Source organism: Sebastes fasciatus, chromosome 5 (assembly GCF_043250625.1).
Source record: "Sebastes fasciatus isolate fSebFas1 chromosome 5, fSebFas1.pri, whole genome shotgun sequence".
NCBI classification, from domain to species: Eukaryota; Metazoa; Chordata; class Actinopteri; order Perciformes; family Sebastidae; genus Sebastes; species Sebastes fasciatus.
The window spans coordinates 18,319,992-18,341,403 of NC_133799.1; the positions used below are offsets into that span (position 1 = coordinate 18,319,992).

A 21,412-nucleotide genomic window follows, 5' to 3' on the forward strand; every position below is an offset into this window, starting at 1 on the left:
ATGCAGTTTTCTTGGAAATGCAACTGTTTGCTTTTTCATGCACACTGGACATTTTTTGTTTTTTTGGCATCTAGCTGTGTCGGGCAGTTTGTTTTTCCCCAACATTTGTGGCTGTAATGAAAGCCATGTATGGTAAACAGCGCGGCGGATTGCTGTCACCTCCCACCGATGACATTCTCCCCTCCTTTCCTTTGTCCTCGTCTTGTTTACATTTAATTTCATTCAGCATTGCAAAGGCAACCCCTTAAAATGGCAAAAAGTCAAGTATCAACAATACAGCTGTAGTGAGACGACCTCACAGAACAAGCAACCAACAACCTTCTAGTCAGACATCAGCAGCAGTCACCCAGATTAAGTCTGCTCTCTGATTAAAGAAAACGGGCCATTTTCTATCCTCAAATCCTGTGTTCTCTTCTTTGTCATTAAAAGAAACGATCAGAGCGGGGCTTGGATGGAGTCCAGAGACTCTTTTGGCTGCCAATCTTTCCCTGATTTGTAATCCACCACTGGCTTAGTGGCTGACTGGTGAGCTGCAGCATTAACTGACTAGCTCTCTGAGTGACTGACTGGCTAACTTGCTGACTGGTTAAATAGTGCGCTGACTGGCTTGCTGATTGATTGATTGACTGACTGACTGTCTGACTCTTGGTTTAGTGGCTGCTTTGCTGCCGGTTTCATTGTCAAACTGAAGGACTGATTGGCAGAATAAGTGCGTGGCAAAGATGCCCATTGATTCTCAGCACAACAAGAGGGCCACTAACTCTAAATGAGCTTCTGTTGTTGGGAATACAATAGAGACTTTAAAAACACTTTTAAAACACTGAAGTCTGACATCCTCTCACATTTTAAGACAATGTGTCTTAAGTCACAGAGTTTTTACTCACAGACTATAATATTTTGCAAAGACTGGGGATCTTGCAGGGTCACTAGTTACAAGACTACAACTAGATTCCTTTTGAGATTATGTCACATCTGCTCCTGGTGGAAATTTACAAGAAGAAGTCATTATTGGTCACCGGTCTATTAATCTGTCATCTGACAATCGTTCATCATCAGAAATATATAAATTACGTGCGAAAGACAAATACCTGTATAAGGAGAAGCTGACAGAGGTAAAGGGACAATATATTACAAAATTGAAGTTAGTTAATGACATTGATCCTTACAAATTAAGAGGAACTTGACACCCATTACAGTCACTGATGTGTTTTGGCGTTAGTGAATATATGTCAGCAGTTCAAAATATATAAATCTTTGGAGGCCGATGTCCAATTTACAAACGGGTAGGTATATTACATTAAGATCTACAAGCCAAATGCCAACTACACAATCATCCAGACAAAGATAAGCCATCTAATGTTATGCACACTGAATACTAACAAAACGTCGGCTAATAATGCACATTTAATCTGCTGCAGCATTTTCTGTCCACTTTTTTTCCCGTGTCCACTCTATCGTGGTACAAATGTGAGGACACCTCAAAAAGGCACTCCACAACTCCACCAGTTTCTCCGTATTTACTGCTTCGTGTTTGGTGCTGGAGAGAGAGCGCACCTTTTGGCTGTTGACTATGTTCGCGTCATTGAACTTACGATAATATTAAACTTTTTTGATTTTATCGGAACGTCAAGACGAGACAAAGACTGACTTAAGACAGCTTGGACTGAGTTTTATGACCACCTTACACTAAATGATCGAGATCACGGGAGCGCGCTGCAACTTTAGCAAAACTCTTGATTTTATTCCGACATTGGAAAAATGTCTGCTGCAGTGAAATCGCTTGAAAAGTGGTTTGGTGTAAGGTCAGCATAAGTTATCAAAACCTTTGAGTGGTCTGCAGAAATGCAGACAAAAGTCTTAGAGAAAATGTGAGGGCGTCTTAAAGAGGTGGATGATATGTTAGTTACATTCCCCGCAGCTCTTCATCAGTCTCTCATCCTCTCACGGTTCAAACCGATGAGCTGTTGCTTATGTTCATCGCTGCTCACTTCAGCAGACACAAACACACACAGACACATACACGAGGGGCACTGACACTCCTCTGCCACACTTGGTATGTCTCGTCTATTCATGTGCCTTTTTCCTAAATATTTCACCAGCCAATTATTATTTCATGCGCTATCTGAATGTGTCTCTGCTTGTCTCAGAGAGACACGGGCAAAAGGAAGAACAAAGGGGGCTAAGAAGGAGAAGTAAAGAACAAAAGCAGAGAAGAGGGAGGGAGGACTGAGACGGAGCGGCATGAGAGAGGGCACAAGAAAGAGAAAATGTTTTGTTTGTGGGTGTTTTGTTCGCATGAATCCATCCATGCATAGGCATGCCTGCTTTATACCGTGTGAATACTCATGTGTTGGTGGAAAGTGTGCCGGAGGCTAAACAGATAGACGGAGAAGACAAGCAGACAGATAGAATAATTTCTGTCCCAATCACTCCCAGACCTGCATCTGTTTCACAGTTGCTTTCTCTCTCATGCAGCCGCTGCCAGTGGTGGAAAAACAGGCAGCTGCTTGAACAGAAGACTTCCACGTGACGGACGGACAGACAGACTGACAGAGAGACAGACAGAACCAGATTGACCTAATATTCAGGCAGAAAGGGGAAAAAAAGCGTGACTGTAAATAAGTAATACAAGTCGCTGCGTGAAGTCAAACAGCAAGATTCTTGCATCGTCACTTGGAGTGAGACGAGGAGGCGACTTCTCAAGGTTACATACATATTTCACATTGTATAAGAAATTTGGGATAAGGAAGTTAGTTTCAAGCAGCACACTGACAAATTCTCCAACTTCTATCTATTGATCAATCAATCAATACTTTATTGCCATTTCAACACAGTAGGAATTTGCCTCAGTGCGTCTCTCTACTATGATAAAATGATAAAATCCTAAAGTGCTTTCTGCTGACACATTTAAAAATACATATATATATTTAACAGAACTGACGGAACAAAAATAAAACTACTGCTACATTCGTTTTAAATTGCTCTAATATCTATACCAGAAGAATGGTGGGTGTTTGTGACTAGACCCCATCTGATAAATCTACTAGCTTATCAGAATATATTGGTATTGACTTCAGGTGCCAGTTTATTAGGTACACGTTGCTAAAACTAATGCAACAGTCCTGCAATAAATCATCCTCTCACGAACATTATGTTCAGTCTGTTTTTTTGAGAAATTCAACTTCATGATCATTTTAGAGGATGTAGTTTATGGTGCCTGTTTATCACATTATACAGAGAAGTGTTCCTCTTATTCAACCTACCCTCATTGATATAAATGGGATGGACAAAATAACAGAAACACCTGTCAGTATAATAATACAATTCAATGAGTGAGATGTTGGACCAGCTGTATGATCATAAAAACCTTCATGAAGGTAGGCTGATGTATAACACAGCATTAGTTTTAGATAGGTGTGCTTAATAAACTGGCAACTGAGTCTATGTTGGCTGATAATTAAACAGAAATTTCAGTACAGAGATGCCAAAGATATATTTGGAGTAATTTATAAACAGTCTCGCCATAAAACAGTAGCACTGCCAAGTTTACTTTTCACTTGTAAAATGTCCCACTCAGTTAATATCTTGGTCAATTCTTTAAAAAACAAGTTTATGGGATCCTCATAAAAAATGTTTTATGTTGTGTTTTTGTTGGAAAGATTAATATAGTAATATTGTGTGACTGGTACTGCTGACTAGTCACAGTTGATGAATGACTTTGGTGATTGCATTGGCTGATTTTTTATTATTTAACTCTGTGCAAAAGACAGAAAATGCAAACATAGGTTGTGTCTGAAATCATACACTCATCCATAATAAGGACCAACATGTATTTTTGTGATAAATACATATTATAAACTATTTTGGTGAGTTGCCTCTTAGCGGAATACTCTGAATGAACTTAGGTTCCCCTTGGTAAGCAATGACGTAGTGTATATGTTTCAGGATTTTATCGTGAAAGGTAAGACCGTTCTTTCAGTACAATGCATGATGGTATGTAATGCCTATTTAGTGACAATTGTTGTCCACTATTTTTCACAAAGCATTGTGGGATACTTTGAGTCCACCATATAGGGTATAATAATGGTGCCTTCAAATGGGGTCGTGTTTACTGTGTTCTCGAGAAGAGTCCATATGAACGCCCTCCTCTTGTGGTATAAGTGGTAAGTTGACGTTTTCAGAAATGGCGGAGACCAAGGAAGTTAATTTTTTGGTGAATAGTAAATTAATATATTGTAATTTTAGTCGTATATTGTAATACTTCTTAATTGTATAATATGTCTGAGGAAAATGTTGATATTCCCAACGACCTCATCTCATCCTCTGTCATTATGCCTTTGCATTCACTGCATTATGTTACCCACTTGCTAGCTTGCTAAACTGTTAGCTTCTGTGGCTTCTAGACGCCGACGGTAACGTTAATATTGCCGTTGCTTAGCAGCGATGTTCTCTCGACTAAACCCACTTGAACGCCAAGCCCATCATGTACACACTTCATGCAAACACAAGCTCATGAGTTTTATTTGAAGGCACCATAATTCTCTATACATTCGGAAAGCTCTACAAAATGGCAAATTTACTATATAGTCCGCTACATGGTGAGTGGTGAGGGATTTTGGACAAAAATAATCTACAATACTGCATCAAAAATACAGACTGACAGGCAGACAGACAGATACTAACAGACAGGTGATGGTTATGGCCAGTGGGTCCCACCTCCATCCTGTTATGTGATACAGCGCATTGGGCTTCACCCGCCACTCCTCCCCTTCGCCTCCCTCCCCCCCCCCCCCCCATAGATAATCCCTCCTAATTCTCTGCTTGCCCGTGCCAGCTCCACCAAATTGTGATTGACTGCTGTCCCACATGGTGTATATATATGTATGTGTGTGTGTGTGTGTGTTTGTTGCACACAACTGACCCTTCCCTCCCTACCTCTCCCCTCCTCCTCCACCTCCTCCTCCTCCTCCTCCTAGATTAACCGGATCAGTTTTGGGTTTCAGGATCCCCTATGCTGACTGCTCACACACACACATATGCACACACATGACAACACAGGCGGTAGGCTGTTTTTTGGCCCTTCGTGACGCACTATTGGACCCCTAACAGTCTGGGCTGCCATCTGTCACAATACAGGAGATCCACACAGACGCACTCCAACAACAAATGTTAGTTCTGGTGTACATACGGCGTGACTTGATGACGCCTCCATCTTTGTAAACACTGCAGAAGGATGCACATTTATCCCCTTTGATAGCTCTGTTTTACTTCTACCTTCGGAAGTGTCCTTGAACAAGACACAGAGTCTCCTATTATTACTAATAAGCATGAACTAATTTGATATCAGCTTTATCCTGACAGGCAGAGCTCAGCACAGGCAGTGAATATTTCTCCTTGTGCCTGAGGACCTTTTCTGCATTTCTCATTTCCTTTTTGCTCATAAGAAGTTTTACTGCTCTTTTTTTTTTTTTTTAAAACGGAAACTCATTCAAAAAGGTGCAATTGGCGAATCAAAAGAAATACATTGAGGAGTTTTTCTCCAACAGATGAAAGAAATTCAAATCGCTCTCATCAGCACGCTACAGAAGACGCCATGTTGACACCAACGGTTGTCGGATCTCTTGTATAATCCTGATCTGTGACTGTGGGCTTTGTTATATGACTTAGTGCTGCTGATGTAACCCGCCAGCAGCACTTTATCTGTGTGCATCCGCATGAGTATGTGTCTGTGTGTTCATGGCAGCAGATGGTGGGGGCAGTGTTGCCACAGACGGATGGACAGTGCACCGGGTAGAGCGACCAGGCTGTGTTGACTACAGCGAAGACAGCATGCCTCTCTTTCTGTCTCTTCTTCTTCTTCCCATCCCCTCGGTGTCAGACGGATGAATGGCCGGCTATCTCTCTCAGTCAGCAGCCACGCCGCTCTTTCATCATCTGTCTCTCCGCTCGTTCTTTCACTCCTCTGTAAAGATGTCAGACTAGTCTATCACTCCCTCCATCCCTCAGTCCACCCATCCCTCTATCTGTCAGATGAGTATCTATCTCTCTCTCGCCTCTTTCCCCCTCGTAAATCCATCCCTCCATCCCTGCTCTCCCCTCCCACCGTAGGTTTGCTTGTGTGTACCTTAAGTGTGAATCTGCATCATGTGCACACTACCCTGTGCGTTTGTTTGTGGCTATGTGGGCGTGTGTGTTTGTATCAGCGTGTGCCAGATCACTATCTACACCCCCCCCCCCCCCCCCCCCCCCCCCTCCCCTCCTTCACTGAGTGTGTGTGTGGTGTGAATCAAGGTCAGTGGGGATCTGTTGGCAGACACCCCCCCCCACCTATCCCACCCACCCACACACACACACACACACACACCCCCAGATGGTTTGTGTGTGTTTTGCCCATCCAGCCATCTAGATGTCCCTGCTATGCCTGCCTCAGCTCAGTTTAACTCAGCTCAGCTTTGCTCCGTGGATTAATTACTGGGGAACCCACCGCGTCCCTGACCTCCACCGTCGGACTAATTGAAATCTAATTGAATTGTGCTTGTCTAGACTAATGAAGCCCCGCCACTGAAACCGCCAATCTTTTAGCCGTAGCTGCAGGCCGATCGCCACCCAGCTGCACTGTTGCCACTGTGCCGCTCAGTTTGGATGGATGGCTAACCGATGAACAAGTGGTTGGATGGATGAATTAAAAAAAACACACTCCATATGTTTTGTGACTTTAGATGCTGGATTGAAGTTTGTCAGCATCATCAGAGGTATTTTACATCCACTCCAACCAAAACATGTTCTTTCTTATTTGAGAAATTTGATCCTGTAGCTCATATCAAAGCTGCATTTTGAGTCTTTGCTGTTTCATCATAGTGAGAGGAAACTTAGGCTACATCCACACTAATACTTTTTCGTTTTAAAACTACAGCTGTCAGAGTTAACACGATAATAACGTTGTAGCCTTCATTCTGTAGGACCACAGTACATCAGTAAACTTGTATAAGGTTAGATTAACTCAGGTTTCTCTGCTTGCTGCATCAGAGTGTGGTTTAGGATGAAAAGATGGGTGTGGGTTGTCCGGATGGCACAGAAGAGGTGGCATCGGGGGTTCAGTCCTCAGCTGTGGTGCTTTGGGTTTGGCTGGGTGCACTTATTATACAGTGGACAGCATTTGCAGGGTGGGATGCTAATAATGAGATGTCCTCGTCGTTGCACGAGAAGCGTCAGAGGGAGGTGGGATCTAGGTGGGAGAGTGTGAACCTCAATACTCTTGTTGAAGCTGATCACTGACAGGTGATGAGAAGTTGCTAAAAAGAAGTGGCAGAGACACCTGGCAGTCTGCGTCCTCCCCAGGCTAACAGCGGGAGTCCCACAGTGCAGGGGAATCTAAATTGTGAGAAGAGTCTTCTCACATAAAAATCTCCTCTGAGAATCCGCAATGTTCGAGCCAAAACAGATTTTTTGTTATTATGGTTATGTAAATATAAATATAATTTAATTTAGCTGTATTGTTTGTAGGCAAGACATTACAGTAGTTCTTTTAATTGCATGGTATAGTGCTTTGTTTTTTCAGTGCTGATAGGAAAGGCGTATCCCATTTAGGCTACATCCATACTAATACATTTTCGTTTTAATATTCATAACTTTTGCTATGTTTATGCCTAGCGTACACAGGGCTCTGGTGTTTTCGTGCCGCTAAAATGGAGACGTTTGAAAACACTGCTGACCCCGTTTTAGTTTTAAAACTTCGGGGTTGGTTTTTAGTCTGGACGGACAGAAACGTAGACCTTTGAAAATGATGACGCAGACACCCACGTTTGCTTCTTGATTGGGTCTTATCAATCATGACATGTCCTTCTCTGATTGGTCACGCTCCATCACGTGAACCTTTTCCGGAAGAAAACAAACGACCTCATCCTCGACCACAAGTGGTTAATTTCAACATGGATAACGAGTTACAAGCGTTGCTGACCTTGTTGTCTATGCAAGTAGCTGTTGTGCAGTTAAATTCTGCATTTTACAATACTACTACTGCCTACATGCGCAGAAGAAAAGCTATTATTCAAGTGCTTTGCATCTATTCCTGTGTCCAGCGCTGCTTCCTGTTTACACCGGCACGCGCATGTCCAGTGTACGTGAATGGTCATGTGATATGTGTTTTCAGGTGTGGTAGAATGGACCGAGATTAATTCTGAAACGGCCCTCACTGTCTAAGATCACTAAGATCTTAGATCACTAAGGTCACTGTCTTAGTGTGGCTGTAGCCTTAGATTGCACCATATATGCAGGTGTGACTCCTATGGTGTGCGGTAAGCGGCAGAGCTAAATGTTTTTTGACCGCAGTGAAGATGTTTGTTTTGAAAGATTAAACGCTGACAGATATGGTTTGATACATGATTTTTCGTTGAACAAAAACATGTCATGGATTTTAAAAGTGCTTTCATCTATTTTATTTCAATAAACCATTTGTTTATGGACTTTCAAACAACGGAGTTATTGGAATTATTTGAATCCCACGAGTCGGGAAAAACCCTCCGCAGCCACCAGAAGAATGTAATTCTGCAGTCAAAAAGACAAAACAAAACCCACAACCACTTCTGCTTACTCTAGATTTCCCTGGTCTACAAACTAAGCCCCATCCCCAAACATAAACAGCATCAAAAAACAGTGCCCTCGTTTCTAAAACTTTGGACAGACATGGAGGGCTGGTGGTGCTGTTGGCGGTAAGGGGGTGGACCCCTGGGAGGTGCTTGTTTTGCTGGGCCTTCTTTAGCTTTTAGCAGGTGAGAGACGGTGCCGTGATTCCCTATAAGTTATTCATTTGACGTTTCCTCCCTTCTCAGCTCTTTGTAGGCTGGAATACATTAGCAACCTGGCAGAGTGGAGAGGATGGTAATGTGGAAGAGAGGGAGAGGGAGAGGAAGAAAGGATGGGGGTGGCGGAGGGATGGAGGCCGGGTCATTAGAGGAGGAGGAGAACAGAGAGAGAGAGAGGACACGGCTTTATGATGTGTGGGAAGGGGAAGTGACCTTCCCTCTCACTTTCATCTTGGCTTTTTTTCTCCCCTTGCCTTGCACGCACGCACGCACGCACGCACACACACACACACACACACACACACACACACACACACACACACACACACACACACACACACACACACACACACTTAAATGTATGGCTTATGCAGGTGCACATGTGTGTACACAACTACATTACAGGCACAATGCATACAATCTCTTGAGCAGGAACACACACACACACACACACACACACACACACACACACACACACACACACTTCAGTATCCGTTTTTCATTCTTTCGTTCTCTCCTCCTTTTTCCTGTGCAGGTCCCCTTACAACCCGGCCAGTCTTTCAAGTTCACAGTCCTGGAAACCCTGGATCGAATCAAGGAGGAATTCCAGTTCCTCCAGGCGCAGTATCACAGGTACACACACAATACTACATTGCACACATCACACTTATAGTATACAGACCATAGACTGTATATAAAGATGGGGTGGACGACGCCTCTCCACTTCCTCCAACTATTCATAAGTGAAGCCAAAATATCACGGATAGGGGAGCTGCCATCTTGAGATTTTGACGTCATTTGGAGTCAGAGTGTGCGCAGTAGTGATCGGGGGCCTGGAGCCGCAGAATCGAGGTCACCCGCCCGAACTAATCGAGAGCCGAGCACAGCCGTAGCTTGTCAGCGAGAGACTCACAACTGTCAATGATGACGTCTCACTCCTTTTTTTCTAGCATCAAATAACTAATTAAAACCAAACTTATCAGAAAAATGAACACTTGAACAAACATCAGCGTGATAAGAACTACCTAAAATGACAGAAACCATCTTTGGGAACATTTTATTTGACGTGTACTCTGACGTTTTAGTTTGGAGTGGGCGGGCTTTATGACCTATACTGCAGCCAGCCACCAGGGGGCGGTCGAGATGTTTTGGCTTCACTTTTTGGGAGCTGTCATGTCGTCCATCTTTATATAGTCTATGATACAGACATATACACAAATGTCCACTTGGTGTTTATGTATATAAATTCACGTCATGAATATAAATGGTTAACATACTTCAGTTCTTAATCAAGAAAAACTGGTATGAAGAATCACTTTTTAAAAATGTTCTTCAGCTGAAGGTCACTGATGGTCTTGTTATGATATGGCTGACCAGACGTGACCTTGGCTAAGAGAAATAAATCATCCAGCCTCTTGCTCACACCTCAGTGGGCTGGCCAAACAGCCCACTGGGATACAGCAACACTACTTTACAGCTGTAGGCATTGGACTGGTGGTTCTCAGTGACCCTGAGATGCAAACAGTTACAAATATCTATTCATGTGCACTTTTAATCTTTATATTATTTGTGGCAATGACACAAATTTAATTACCGGCATGACACATTCATATTAATAAACCATCTGACTTATCTGTTAGTCAATATCAAGCTCCACTTCACCTTTTCTGAATATTGGCCTGATAAAGTCGCTGGTAAACTCAAACACTCTGTCCCACCTCAACTTGATCATTTAAACAGTCTGGAACCGATGAATGTTAATAATGTACCCGTAATGTTTGGAAACAAAATAGGGTCAAAAATAGTTGTGTATCACCATATCTGAATGTGTGAACACATTTTGTAGCGTCAAACGTGGGACAAAAGTACTTGTACTTGTAGATTTGATTTGTAGTCGTACACTTAGGATTCACACATACAACTGAGTTCTTTTTTCACCCACAAACAGATAAATATGTAACTGCAAACCGCTGTGCAAATCCTCTTTATGCACTCACACGTTGGAAATAATTTTTTCTTATTCATTTTTTCACAAAATGTCTATTTGTTCAGGTATTTTTTGCACATTCAAACATTTGAATTAATATGATCAAAAACGTTTTTTTCACATTCACACATTTGAATGTATTCATACAAAATGTTTTCACACATTCAGATATGGTGATACACCGCTACAATACTTTTGACCCTATTTTGTTTCCATAGTAATGACTCCTTTGCTGTATAACAAGGTGATTTTGAGAAGCGTGCATTTTGTCCTTATTTCATCCGTTATTGACTAACGCAATGCATTTGAAACACATTTGAAAGTACTTACAAAAGACTTGATTCAAGAAAAAAGCAGAACCTGATAACATAAGCTCACTAATGTACACATGACGTATATAACTAGACACACTAAACACAGAAGGACTTGTCAAACTGACCTCACATGGAGGTGTGATGAATTGCAGCGGCGACCCGCTACCATGAAGGTGATATTTTTCAGTGTCACTTTTAGCAGTAATAGGTAGCCCGACTGTGTGGCTAAGAATAATTTTTTTGGTATCCTCACACTGCCTTAAACTCTGTTTGACCTCTGCAATATATAAGTCCTGTGGAAATTATAATTCATTTCAGTGGATGCAAATACACCATTTTAATCCGTGTGTCCTTTTTCGTCCTTGTGCAGCCTGAAGCTGGAGTGTGAGAAGTTGGCCAGTGAGAAGACGGAGATGCAGAGGCACTACATCATGGTGAGTCCAATCAGACCTTTACCAGAGCTGTATGATGATTTGTTAGTCTGACTGGGCCACTCAGAAACTCTGAAAAGAGTCTGATGGGTTCCTGTACAGGTATTACAATCAGGGGAGTTGTATCTGTGCTTTTGATTAGCTGGATTGACGTTGTTCTGTGTTTATGTCATTCAGGAGCAAAAGCTCTGTTTGTCTCTCCACTTCTCTGTTGTCCCTCTCAACATGTCTTTCTCTTCCTGCTGTCACTTCTCTGTTTTAACTTCTCATTTCATTTACATCTGTTTATATAACAAAAAATAATGCCATGGCAGTAGACGTATTGTACATTTTCAAAACCCACAACAGATTATAATATTAAAATCATATTGTAATGACACATCCAACATCCAGTGGCTTGATAACAGTTTGTAATCAGGTGTGGAAATTTCTTGTTTCTAAGATGCGTTGCGGACGTGAATAATTCTGCATTGATGCAGTGACGGAGCATATTCTGGAGTTTGGTTTCATTTCAGCTCAGTGTGTGTCTTCACTGCGTTTTGCTGTCATTTACTGTCACGCTTGTTTCTCTCCTCCCTGTTGGTGTTTCACTGAGGGTGGAGCATTGCACACACCCTGTGTGCGCGGAGTGGTGTTGTTCTGTCGGGAGATGCAGTGACTAAATGTTAAACCAAGTAAGAGTAGAAGAGCTATGAGTAAGGAAAAGTAACTAACTAACGTCTGCTAGCCTCTTGGCATATAATGCAGAATAAAATGCTATAGGCATTCAGGAAGATCCCTGTCTTAGAGCTGCTATATGAAAAACTTATATTTGTAGATTACAGCACACTCGTGATGCGCTGCAGAGGGATTTATGTTTTGTTTTTTGTAATGTTTATGTACTAAGGTGGGTCACTGGTATTGAAAAGAAGCAGCTTTTTATATTGTAGACTTTTATAGTCTGATATTTGAAAGCACTTTCTAAATACAAAAAGGAGTTCATATTTATCTGACCGCTTGTATTAGTCAATGAAAAAGTAGCCATGTGCAGTAATATAGAAAATTGAGGGTGTGATTCATAAGGCTGTCACGGTGAAGGAATTTCCCCTGCGGTTATAATTATTGTCTCAACAGCACTGTATGCGGTATTATTGCAACTTTTTTGCAAATTACTATATTTATCCTGATTTTAGTGCTATATAAATAAGCTTTATTGTTAGGCTATTATTATATATATTGTTGCTTTTTAAATGACAAAGATGACAGTTTTAAAACTAATTAAGTACTTGTTTATTGATAAATGCAAAACAAAGAAGGGCAATGAGGCGCAGTGTCTTTTTCAGCTGTGCTCTAGTTGCGTCTGGTTGCTATGATACGGAATATCAAAATGTCTGCAGAAGGTAGAGTACTCGCTCTAGATGAAGGGAAGGCTGAAGCCCGTATGGAGAGGGGACGAACCCACCGGTCTATGTGTATTAATTTCTCCACCGTTGTTGTTGTTGTCCAGCATTTATAGCCTACATGTAGGATGTGGCAGGTGGTCTTTGTGGTGTTTTACCCAAAGTTGAAAATTTTTCACCTCTCGACGACCAGAAAAAACACCATACGTGCAGCGCTCAGTGCAGAATACGCTCAGTGCTTTGTCACTCTGTGACAAAGAATTAAAACAAAAACAAAACACTAACAAAGCGGTTGTGGCGGTTGCTTGCCATCCCCTGCGGTTTGCTTGTCAATATTGCAGTATTGCAATATTGCGGTTATTGCGACAGCCCTAGCAATACATTGAGATGAATCAAGATGCATTGGAATCGTTGATAACTGGTCATTCTTTATTTGCAGTGGTACATAATCTTAAATATCTATAATGGAATACAGTATAAAATTTCCACAAGTTGTACGAACCATTACTAAACCAGTGTTTTTCTCTCCGTGTTTCTTTCACACTATTTATCTTGCTCACTCATACCTTTCTCTAAAACCTACTTTTTCCCTTTTCCATATCTCTTCCCATTTTTTTCTCCTCCTTCAGACTCAGTCTGCGTCTCTTCTTCCTCTCTCTGTTTTCTCCCGTGCGCTAACAGCCCGAGCTCCCTCTGCGTCGGTGTGTCTGTGCGACTAAAGGCTCACATGTATCGTAAGCCTTCGTCTGTGGTACAAAACCCACACAGAGCCGACCAGAATACGATATGCACCATCTGCTAAGCTGCTCGCATTTCATAAACCTGGGAGAGCAGGCAGGATCAGGGCCGTAAGCTAGATAGACACACAGATGGATAGACAGAGAGAGAGAGAGAGAGAGAGAGAGAGAGAGAGAAGCAGACAGGCAGATAGACTGACAAATAGACTGAGTGTGAGAAAGAAAAGCAAGCAGTTAGACAGGGGAACTGGCAGACAGACAAATGGATATAGAAGTGCAGAGACAGACAGGCAGAAGATAAACAGATAAAACACTCTCACACAAACACACAGGAGATACAGCATACACACATTCATTCATCCACACACACACATACACACACATCCTTGTTCTTCTATTCTTATGAGGAGCTTCCATTCAAGATCTTTATTTCTCAGGCCCCAAATAATCCTAATTCTTCTTAATAATTCATAATAAGATGTCAAAATGACATAAATATTCAATTAGGATAACTATGCAATGAAACAAACTGTTTGTAAATGGCATAGCATATATGACCTCATTTCATAAATATATCCTCATTTTTCAAAGTGGTAAAAAGTGCAAGACGAAACATGCACATAAGTATGGTACAGTGCAGAACACACACAAAGAAAACCACAAAAACACCCACTTCTCTAATCTCAGGCACTCCCCCATTGTAGCTGTGGTTTCACAGAATTACAGTTTGGAGCAAACAGCCCCGGACAAGCATCCACCTTCTTCATTGCAAATCCTCAACACCCGATCTTATACAATAGGAGTGGCAGTAGACTGTGGCGATGGATGACTTATTATCAAACTTTGTGCATATTAAATGTCACGGCCTTTGTGGCCACTGCGCTGCTGGCAAACTAAGGAGAGATATAAATAGTTCAAGAATATCTTCTGCTATATGTTGTATATAAGTTCAACAGTAAGCTTTAACGCCTTTTTCCACAGGGTTTTGTTTTGTGTCCGTAAATTCAAATTCAAATTAAAGAAGTTTCGCCGTCCAGACAAACGTTTGACGAGGCACATTTAAAACATATTTTGGAAAAGTTCAACAGCATCTTTAGCTAGAATTGACAGCATGCTAGCTGCGTAACATAGAGTGCATATAGTGGTTCATACGTCTACAAATAGTTCACAAAACTGCTATTTATGCCATTGAATTTTCCACTTAGAAAAAATTTATAAATAGAGCTGTATTAAATTCATAAATCAACTTATTATTTCGCTAATAAGTCAGCATTACATGCTAACTTCCTGTGGCACACGGTACATACGGTCTGTCTGTAATCTGCAACAAAAGTAAAACAATTTCAGCGTACTCGAGGCATATTACGGACCAAAAAAACGTAAGGAGGAAGTTTCGTAAACACATCGGAGATCACTTAGGTTCGCATAGGCATGAATGAACTTCCGGTGTACTCGCATACGTACACAGAGCTACGTGGAAACAAGTCGTAATAGTTCCCTACGGCAGGAGGTCGAGGAACCTGCAGATGATATATCCATATAGGTTAGCATGGCAGACGGTTAGCACTCCAGGCTATCTTATTTGAACTGGGGCTCACTGTGGTGTAGTGGATGGCGAACACAGCGCTATGCTACTTCATAAGCATGGCTCAGAAGCGAGAGGGAGGGAAAGAGGGAGAGAAAATGAGAGGGAGGGGAGTGAAAGAGAGGCTCAAAGGGAAAGATAGCTTGAGAGAAAAAAGGCTCAGAGTGTCAGACAGAAAAAAAAACAGGGAGCTGCTGAGGGAGGGAGGGAAGGATACAAAGGGAGGCAGAGATAAAGAGAATAAAAGAGGAGAGGGAGAGAGTGATAGAGGCAGGAGAGAGAGATACAGAGGGAACGAGAGACGAAATGAGAGAGAGATACCAGGGGACAGAGTTGCAGAGAGGAGAGATGGAGGGTGAAAAAAAGATGCTGCTAAGGGATGAAATGGAGAGAGAGAGAGAAAAGAGAGTGTATGCAACACAGAGTGCAAGAGAAAGAGATAGTGATGTGTTTGTGTGGGGGGGCGTGAAATGAAAGAAAGAGAGATAGAGAGGGAGAGGGTGCACGCACAGACACGTAAATAATGTGAAGCAACAACGGACTCGCTGCGCCCACAGAGGAGATAACCCAGAAGGCTATATTTAGCTCGTTAGGCCTGTCATCCACACTGAGGCCTGTTTCCACAGGCTGGGGCTCTGCTCACCACGCTGCACTGCTCCTGCCTTTACTATTCATCACTTTTAAGCTCTTTAGATACAAGGGTGAGGGGTTGGGAAGTAGGGAGATGGTTACACAGGGCGATACAGGGCGGATGCATGTGGAACTTATTTAAACGCAAGAAGACATGACAATAAAGTGTATTTCTTTCTCTGTAAGGTGGCAATCTTTGAATGTGATTTTAGTGATTATTTGGCGAGACTGTCCTCCCACAGAAGACAGCACACCATCAGCCGTTCAAGAAGTCTTATTTGGAGGACTTGTTGCATTTGGCTCTGTCTCTATCTTTAGAGGAAGTTTGAGTTTATGTAGGTACTGTGCCAATGTTGTCGTTGTCTAATCATCAGTCTTTCTTGTCGTAACTTGCTTACCGAGGCAATATCCTTGTATATGTATCACAAATGAACCATGCATGCTTTAGGCGGGGATTTTCCTCAGGGGCAAACACCTGAAAATCTGATTAAGACATGCTTCAGGTTGAAATGTGATGTGTACTCCAGATCTCATCTTTCCAGACCTGAAAATCTGAGTTTAACTAAAACTGAGCAGTATATCCAGTCTTTTACATTCAAATTTCAAGATAGAGACAGTGCAGAGGCTTCCAGAAATGTCAAGTGACAGGTCTTATTTTTGTGGTAACAACCACAAGCAATTATCTTATCTTTTGTAAACAGTAATTTAAATCAAATTTGATGTGGAATTTATTACCGATAGGGATGTCACGATACCAGAAATTTAGAAGTTTATACCAATACCAGTGAAATTCCATTACTTCTGATACCACGGTAAAAAACAAAAGTAAAAAAATAATTCCCATTTACTTCAACATGCACTCTTTTATTACCGTTTGCATACTGTTTTTTGTCAGAAAGTTAAACAGATCACAATTCTCTCTCTGTTATCTATTTTATATTGCTGAGAAAACATCTCCTTCAAACAACTGCATTTATTCAAGTTTCTCATCAAAAACTACATTTTACAAGATTACATTTGAACAAATCATGATAACGTTAGAATTTACCTTGAGCCCAACACTCATGTCCACTGAATACAGCCTGAATGAATTATTCAATCCAATCAATGGAACACCTCCCGTGTTGAAATCGGCATCACGACAGCTAGTTAATGTTAGCTGTTAGCAGCCGGTAAGGAGCACAGACCTGCACGAAGCTAACAGCTCAACATGTGTTGATAGTGAGTTTACTGCGTCCCAAACACATTTTCTATTGTCCCCGGGACGACGGGACACCATTATTCTCTAGACGGTACCTACGGTGCTGTAGAAAAACAAGTACCGTCTCATTTTCAGAATTTTGGCATTGACTTTGTACCTTGTTATCCGATCTTTTGACATCCCTATTTACCGATGTTTTATGTTAAAGCAAAGAGCAAAAGGCTGAAGTACGGCAATAACTGCAGCAAAGAGCCGTACTTTTCTACCAGCCATCACGTTTTAAACAGGAGGTGTTAGTTTCACTCTGCTGTTAGATATCTCCTTGTGGCATTGAACTTTTCAAAGTTGGGAAGTTTGTTTTTCTTCCCGTTCGTTACTTTAATTCTATAGCTGGCAATGGGTAAGTTTTACACATTTCATGCTTGGAGAGATGATGCCATAACCCTCTCAAATTGCTCCTGTTGGTGTGTGGAGTGTTGCTGCAGTAAAACAGCAGAGCCAGGTTTGGAGACGGTGTATTTGTATGTTTGGCAGACCCACTCTCTGTATCTTTTTGGATGGAATATATGTTTTATATTGGCTGCTCTACTAGACTGCTTCATTGCTTTGTATGTGTAGAGAGACATTGGCGATGTGTAACTTTAGTGATAGCTGCAAACACACACACACATCAAGTCCCACACATTGAGAGTGTCTGTGGGCGTCTTGCTGTTCTCCTCCTGTTGTCGTATTTATAATTCATGGCTCTCAGATTTCACTGCTCCCCTGGAATTCCACTGTGTATTTTTAAATAAGGTTGCATTGTAGCCCTGGCTAATCAGGGGGCGTAGACATGTCGGTCACATGCTTAACACAAAGTGCACGCAAGTCTCCCGCCTGGAGAGCTGTGTTCACCCCTGCTGGCCTGAGGTTGAATCTTGCAAAGAGCAGATACTCGAGCATGAAGCTCTGTGGAATGTCAAAGAAGAGGAGATAAAACGGCTGTCTTGCATCATAAAACCCCAAAAGTCAACATTTTGATCGAAAAGCACCTTTATATCAATCTCACTGTTCTGTCCTTTCTGTCTTTCCTCGCTGCCTAGATGTAGTGGACTTTTTAGCCCTTTGAACTCTGCAATAGAAATGGTCTGCCAGTGCCTACATTGGTATTTTTGCTTATTGTGATGTCATTATTTGGAATATCTTCAAATGCTTCATATCCCTAAAATCTGTACAACCTAAGCTACAAGGTTATGTCAGTCAATAAACAATAATAAGTATTGTGTCAGAAATACAAAAATACAAATATTGGACATGTTTTTTCACAACATAGTACTAAATAAACACACAAAACATACTGATCCAGAAGATTTCTGAATATAGAAACTTAAACAAATGTTATTTGAACTGTTATATGACATTTTTTTTTGTTTTTGAGATATGCTAATTTTTGTGAGCAGATTGAGTGCAAAGGCGTTTTGATAGTTTCGCTTCCTAACATAATGATATCATCACGAGCGTACAACATGCCACAAAATACAGAAGCCTGAGAAGAATGAATGCTCTAGCTATTATGGTTTTTATTTTACATATTTAAACAGGATCATGCAAATAATGATCTCCTGCAGCCATTACGAGGCAATACTCTGTCGCCACCGCGCATTTCTCCATGTTTGTACCATACATAATGTAACCTAATGACGTCATCACAAGCGTACAAAAGACAGAAGCCTCAGCTTTCTGCTGCAAAAAGAATGAATGCTCTAGCTATTATGGTTTTTATTTTACATAGATTTAAACAATAATCTCCCAAGACCATTATGTGGCAATACTCTGGCGCCACTGTGTGTTGTCACCACGTTTTGTACTGAAGTAACGTAACGTTATGATATCACGGGTGTACAACGTGAAAGACAGAAACCTTAGCTTTCTGCTGCAAAAATAATGAAAGCTCTAGCTATTATGGTTTTTATTTTACATTGATTAAAACAGGAATCATTTAAACAATGATCTCCCACAGCCATTATCGGGCAATACTCTGGCGCCACCGCGTGTTGTCACCATGTTTTATACCGCATGAAACGTAATGTAATGACGTTATTATGAGTGTTCAACATGATGACGCGAGAGACCCAAGCCTTAGCTTACCACTGCAAAAAGAATTAATGCTCTATTTTAGACCAATTTAAACATGCAAACTACAACACAGGAGGTCCGTTTTTAAAGACTTGCTGGTGTAAAATGGGAAATCCTTGATGATGGCCTTATGACTGAAGGTTTTACAGTCACATATATGTTGTAGTTCAGCTGCTGCCCTGCTTTTCTCAATTTTTTCTTTCTAGGATTAAATGTCTTTTCCAGAGTCTTGACTGTTCTGCAGCCTTCCTCTCATTCCTGCTGTCAAACACAAGACAAAACTGTTATGGGGGAGTGGACTGTATAAAAAAGACATGTCTGCTGGAGGGTGACAGCTCACAGTCGGGAATCACATTAGGTGGCCTTTCCATTGCAGTGTGTGTGTATTAAAGTGAGGCGAGTACAGAGGCGCAGCAGGGGTCTGGTGTTAATGAACGGCCACGCTGCCGGCAAGAGACAAAATATTGCCGCATCAAATTTTATGATACAAAATAATGACGAGATGAAACACATGATATTTATGTGCGTGGTTGAGCAGGGAGAGGGTAGATAATAAGGCTGTCACTTTTTATTCGAGATTCAAACATGAGGAACTAAATTAGTATTCGATCTGCAATGGATCCGGCTAAATTCAAAATTTACAGTGAATAATCATGACGCCAAACCGTCTGGGAAGTAATGTGTGGAAGCATGTTGGATTTGACACCATAGATGGAAAAATCATGAATGAAGAAGAAAAAAAAATGAAACTGCCTTCAAGTAGCAACAAATCAGAAGTCACATGTCAGCAGCCTGATAACCTGAACAAATGATTTCGTTTCATTTCAAATCTCTGAACAAATCTGGGATGTGGGCATTGATTCAGAGGTCTTGAACCAGGCTAACATGTTAGCGTGTCATTTAAGTGAGGCAGAGCTGATTAACTGATCGTCGGGATTAGACAACGTGGGTTGCGATCAAATTGATTTGAATGACATACCGTGATGTTTCTCTTATATCTTGAAAAAGTGCTTGTTTACTTTAAGACTCCAGCTGATGTTGCAGTTTATGAATGGCCTATAAATGTAACTTGGAAGTTCAATATCAATATTATGACAGAATATTACAAAATAAACCCTAGTTCTCTTATTTTCTTCTCACTTTTATAAAGAACAATTTGGCACTGGTTGAAAAGTAACTATGGTTGAACACAGTAGCACAAATTCTCCAACCCGTTCTCACTCCCAACTCATCAAGTAAAGCCGCTTTGTAAGTGCCCCTCGGCATTGGAAACCAATGCATGGAGGCGCCCTTTAGCGGCTGTATGTGACGCACCGGGCTTTCAACTAACTCCAATGTAAACCCAACCGCGGCGTTATCCAATGGTCAGAGCAAGTGACGTGGTATTAAGAGCATGAGAGTCAGCTAAGGGTCGGCGGGAGTAGTTGTGGATGGGTCAAACAAACACAGGACTTCTCAACCTAAAAGTAACGTGGATTTATTTTGTCTCGTCAGTCATTAGTCACGTGACTTGTTGGTATCATTAGTCCCGTGAGTTGTTAGTCAATGAAGTTAACCATTTCCTAAGCCTAAGTGGTTGTGTTGCCTAAACCTAACTACCTGTGAAAACGGAAGTTTATTTTTGAAAGGAAACTATGCATGTAACTCGCATGTACTGACATGCCATGTCCAAAAGTAACGTAAGTGCACTATTATATGTCTTTGATTCTCATTTCGCTTTTACTTGTGTGATTTTCCTTTTTATATATGCATTTTTAATAAGCATCTTTGAAGGGAACCCGAGACCCAAGATTTTCATTGCCAACGACAGCTTCCAGTAATTGTTGTGCATATGACAAATTAACAAACTTGAAACTTGCCGAGGGCCGCTGAACAAGCGGCGATACTTGAAGAGTTGGGAGTGAGAATGTGTTGAATTCTAAAAATATTTCGTTTTTTGCTTTATATCAATATTATATTGCTTTTATTTTGATATCACATCTTAAATTACAATAAAATGTTTAGAATGTGTTTTTTTTAATTTTGTCTGAATATTGCATCTTGAAGCCTGTATCAAGGTTGTATCATGGCCTCAGCGTTTTGTCTCATGCCTGCCATGCGGCCATTTGTTGGAACATAGTGAGCACGTGTGTGTGTTTGCGGTGTGTGTGTGTATCTGTGTGCGTCGTCCGTTCAGTACAGCCCCTCAGGCGGAGATGAAGTGTGTGTGTGTGTGTATGTGTGTGTGGATTA

General features: G+C 41.4%; 1 protein-coding gene across 3 annotated transcripts in view; it reads left to right on the forward strand.

The window, feature by feature from the left end:
• tle2b (TLE family member 2, transcriptional corepressor b) overlaps window positions 1–21,412 on the forward strand; it is a 103,781-nt gene that overhangs the window by 14,114 nt on the left and 68,255 nt on the right. For all 3 annotated transcript variants that reach the window (XM_074635460.1, XM_074635459.1, XM_074635461.1), the window contains 2 exons: window positions 9,337–9,434; window positions 11,473–11,536. In XM_074635460.1, coding sequence (XP_074491561.1) covers window positions 9,337–9,434; window positions 11,473–11,536 — 162 coding nt within the window. The remainder of the gene's footprint in view (window positions 1–9,336; window positions 9,435–11,472; window positions 11,537–21,412) is intronic.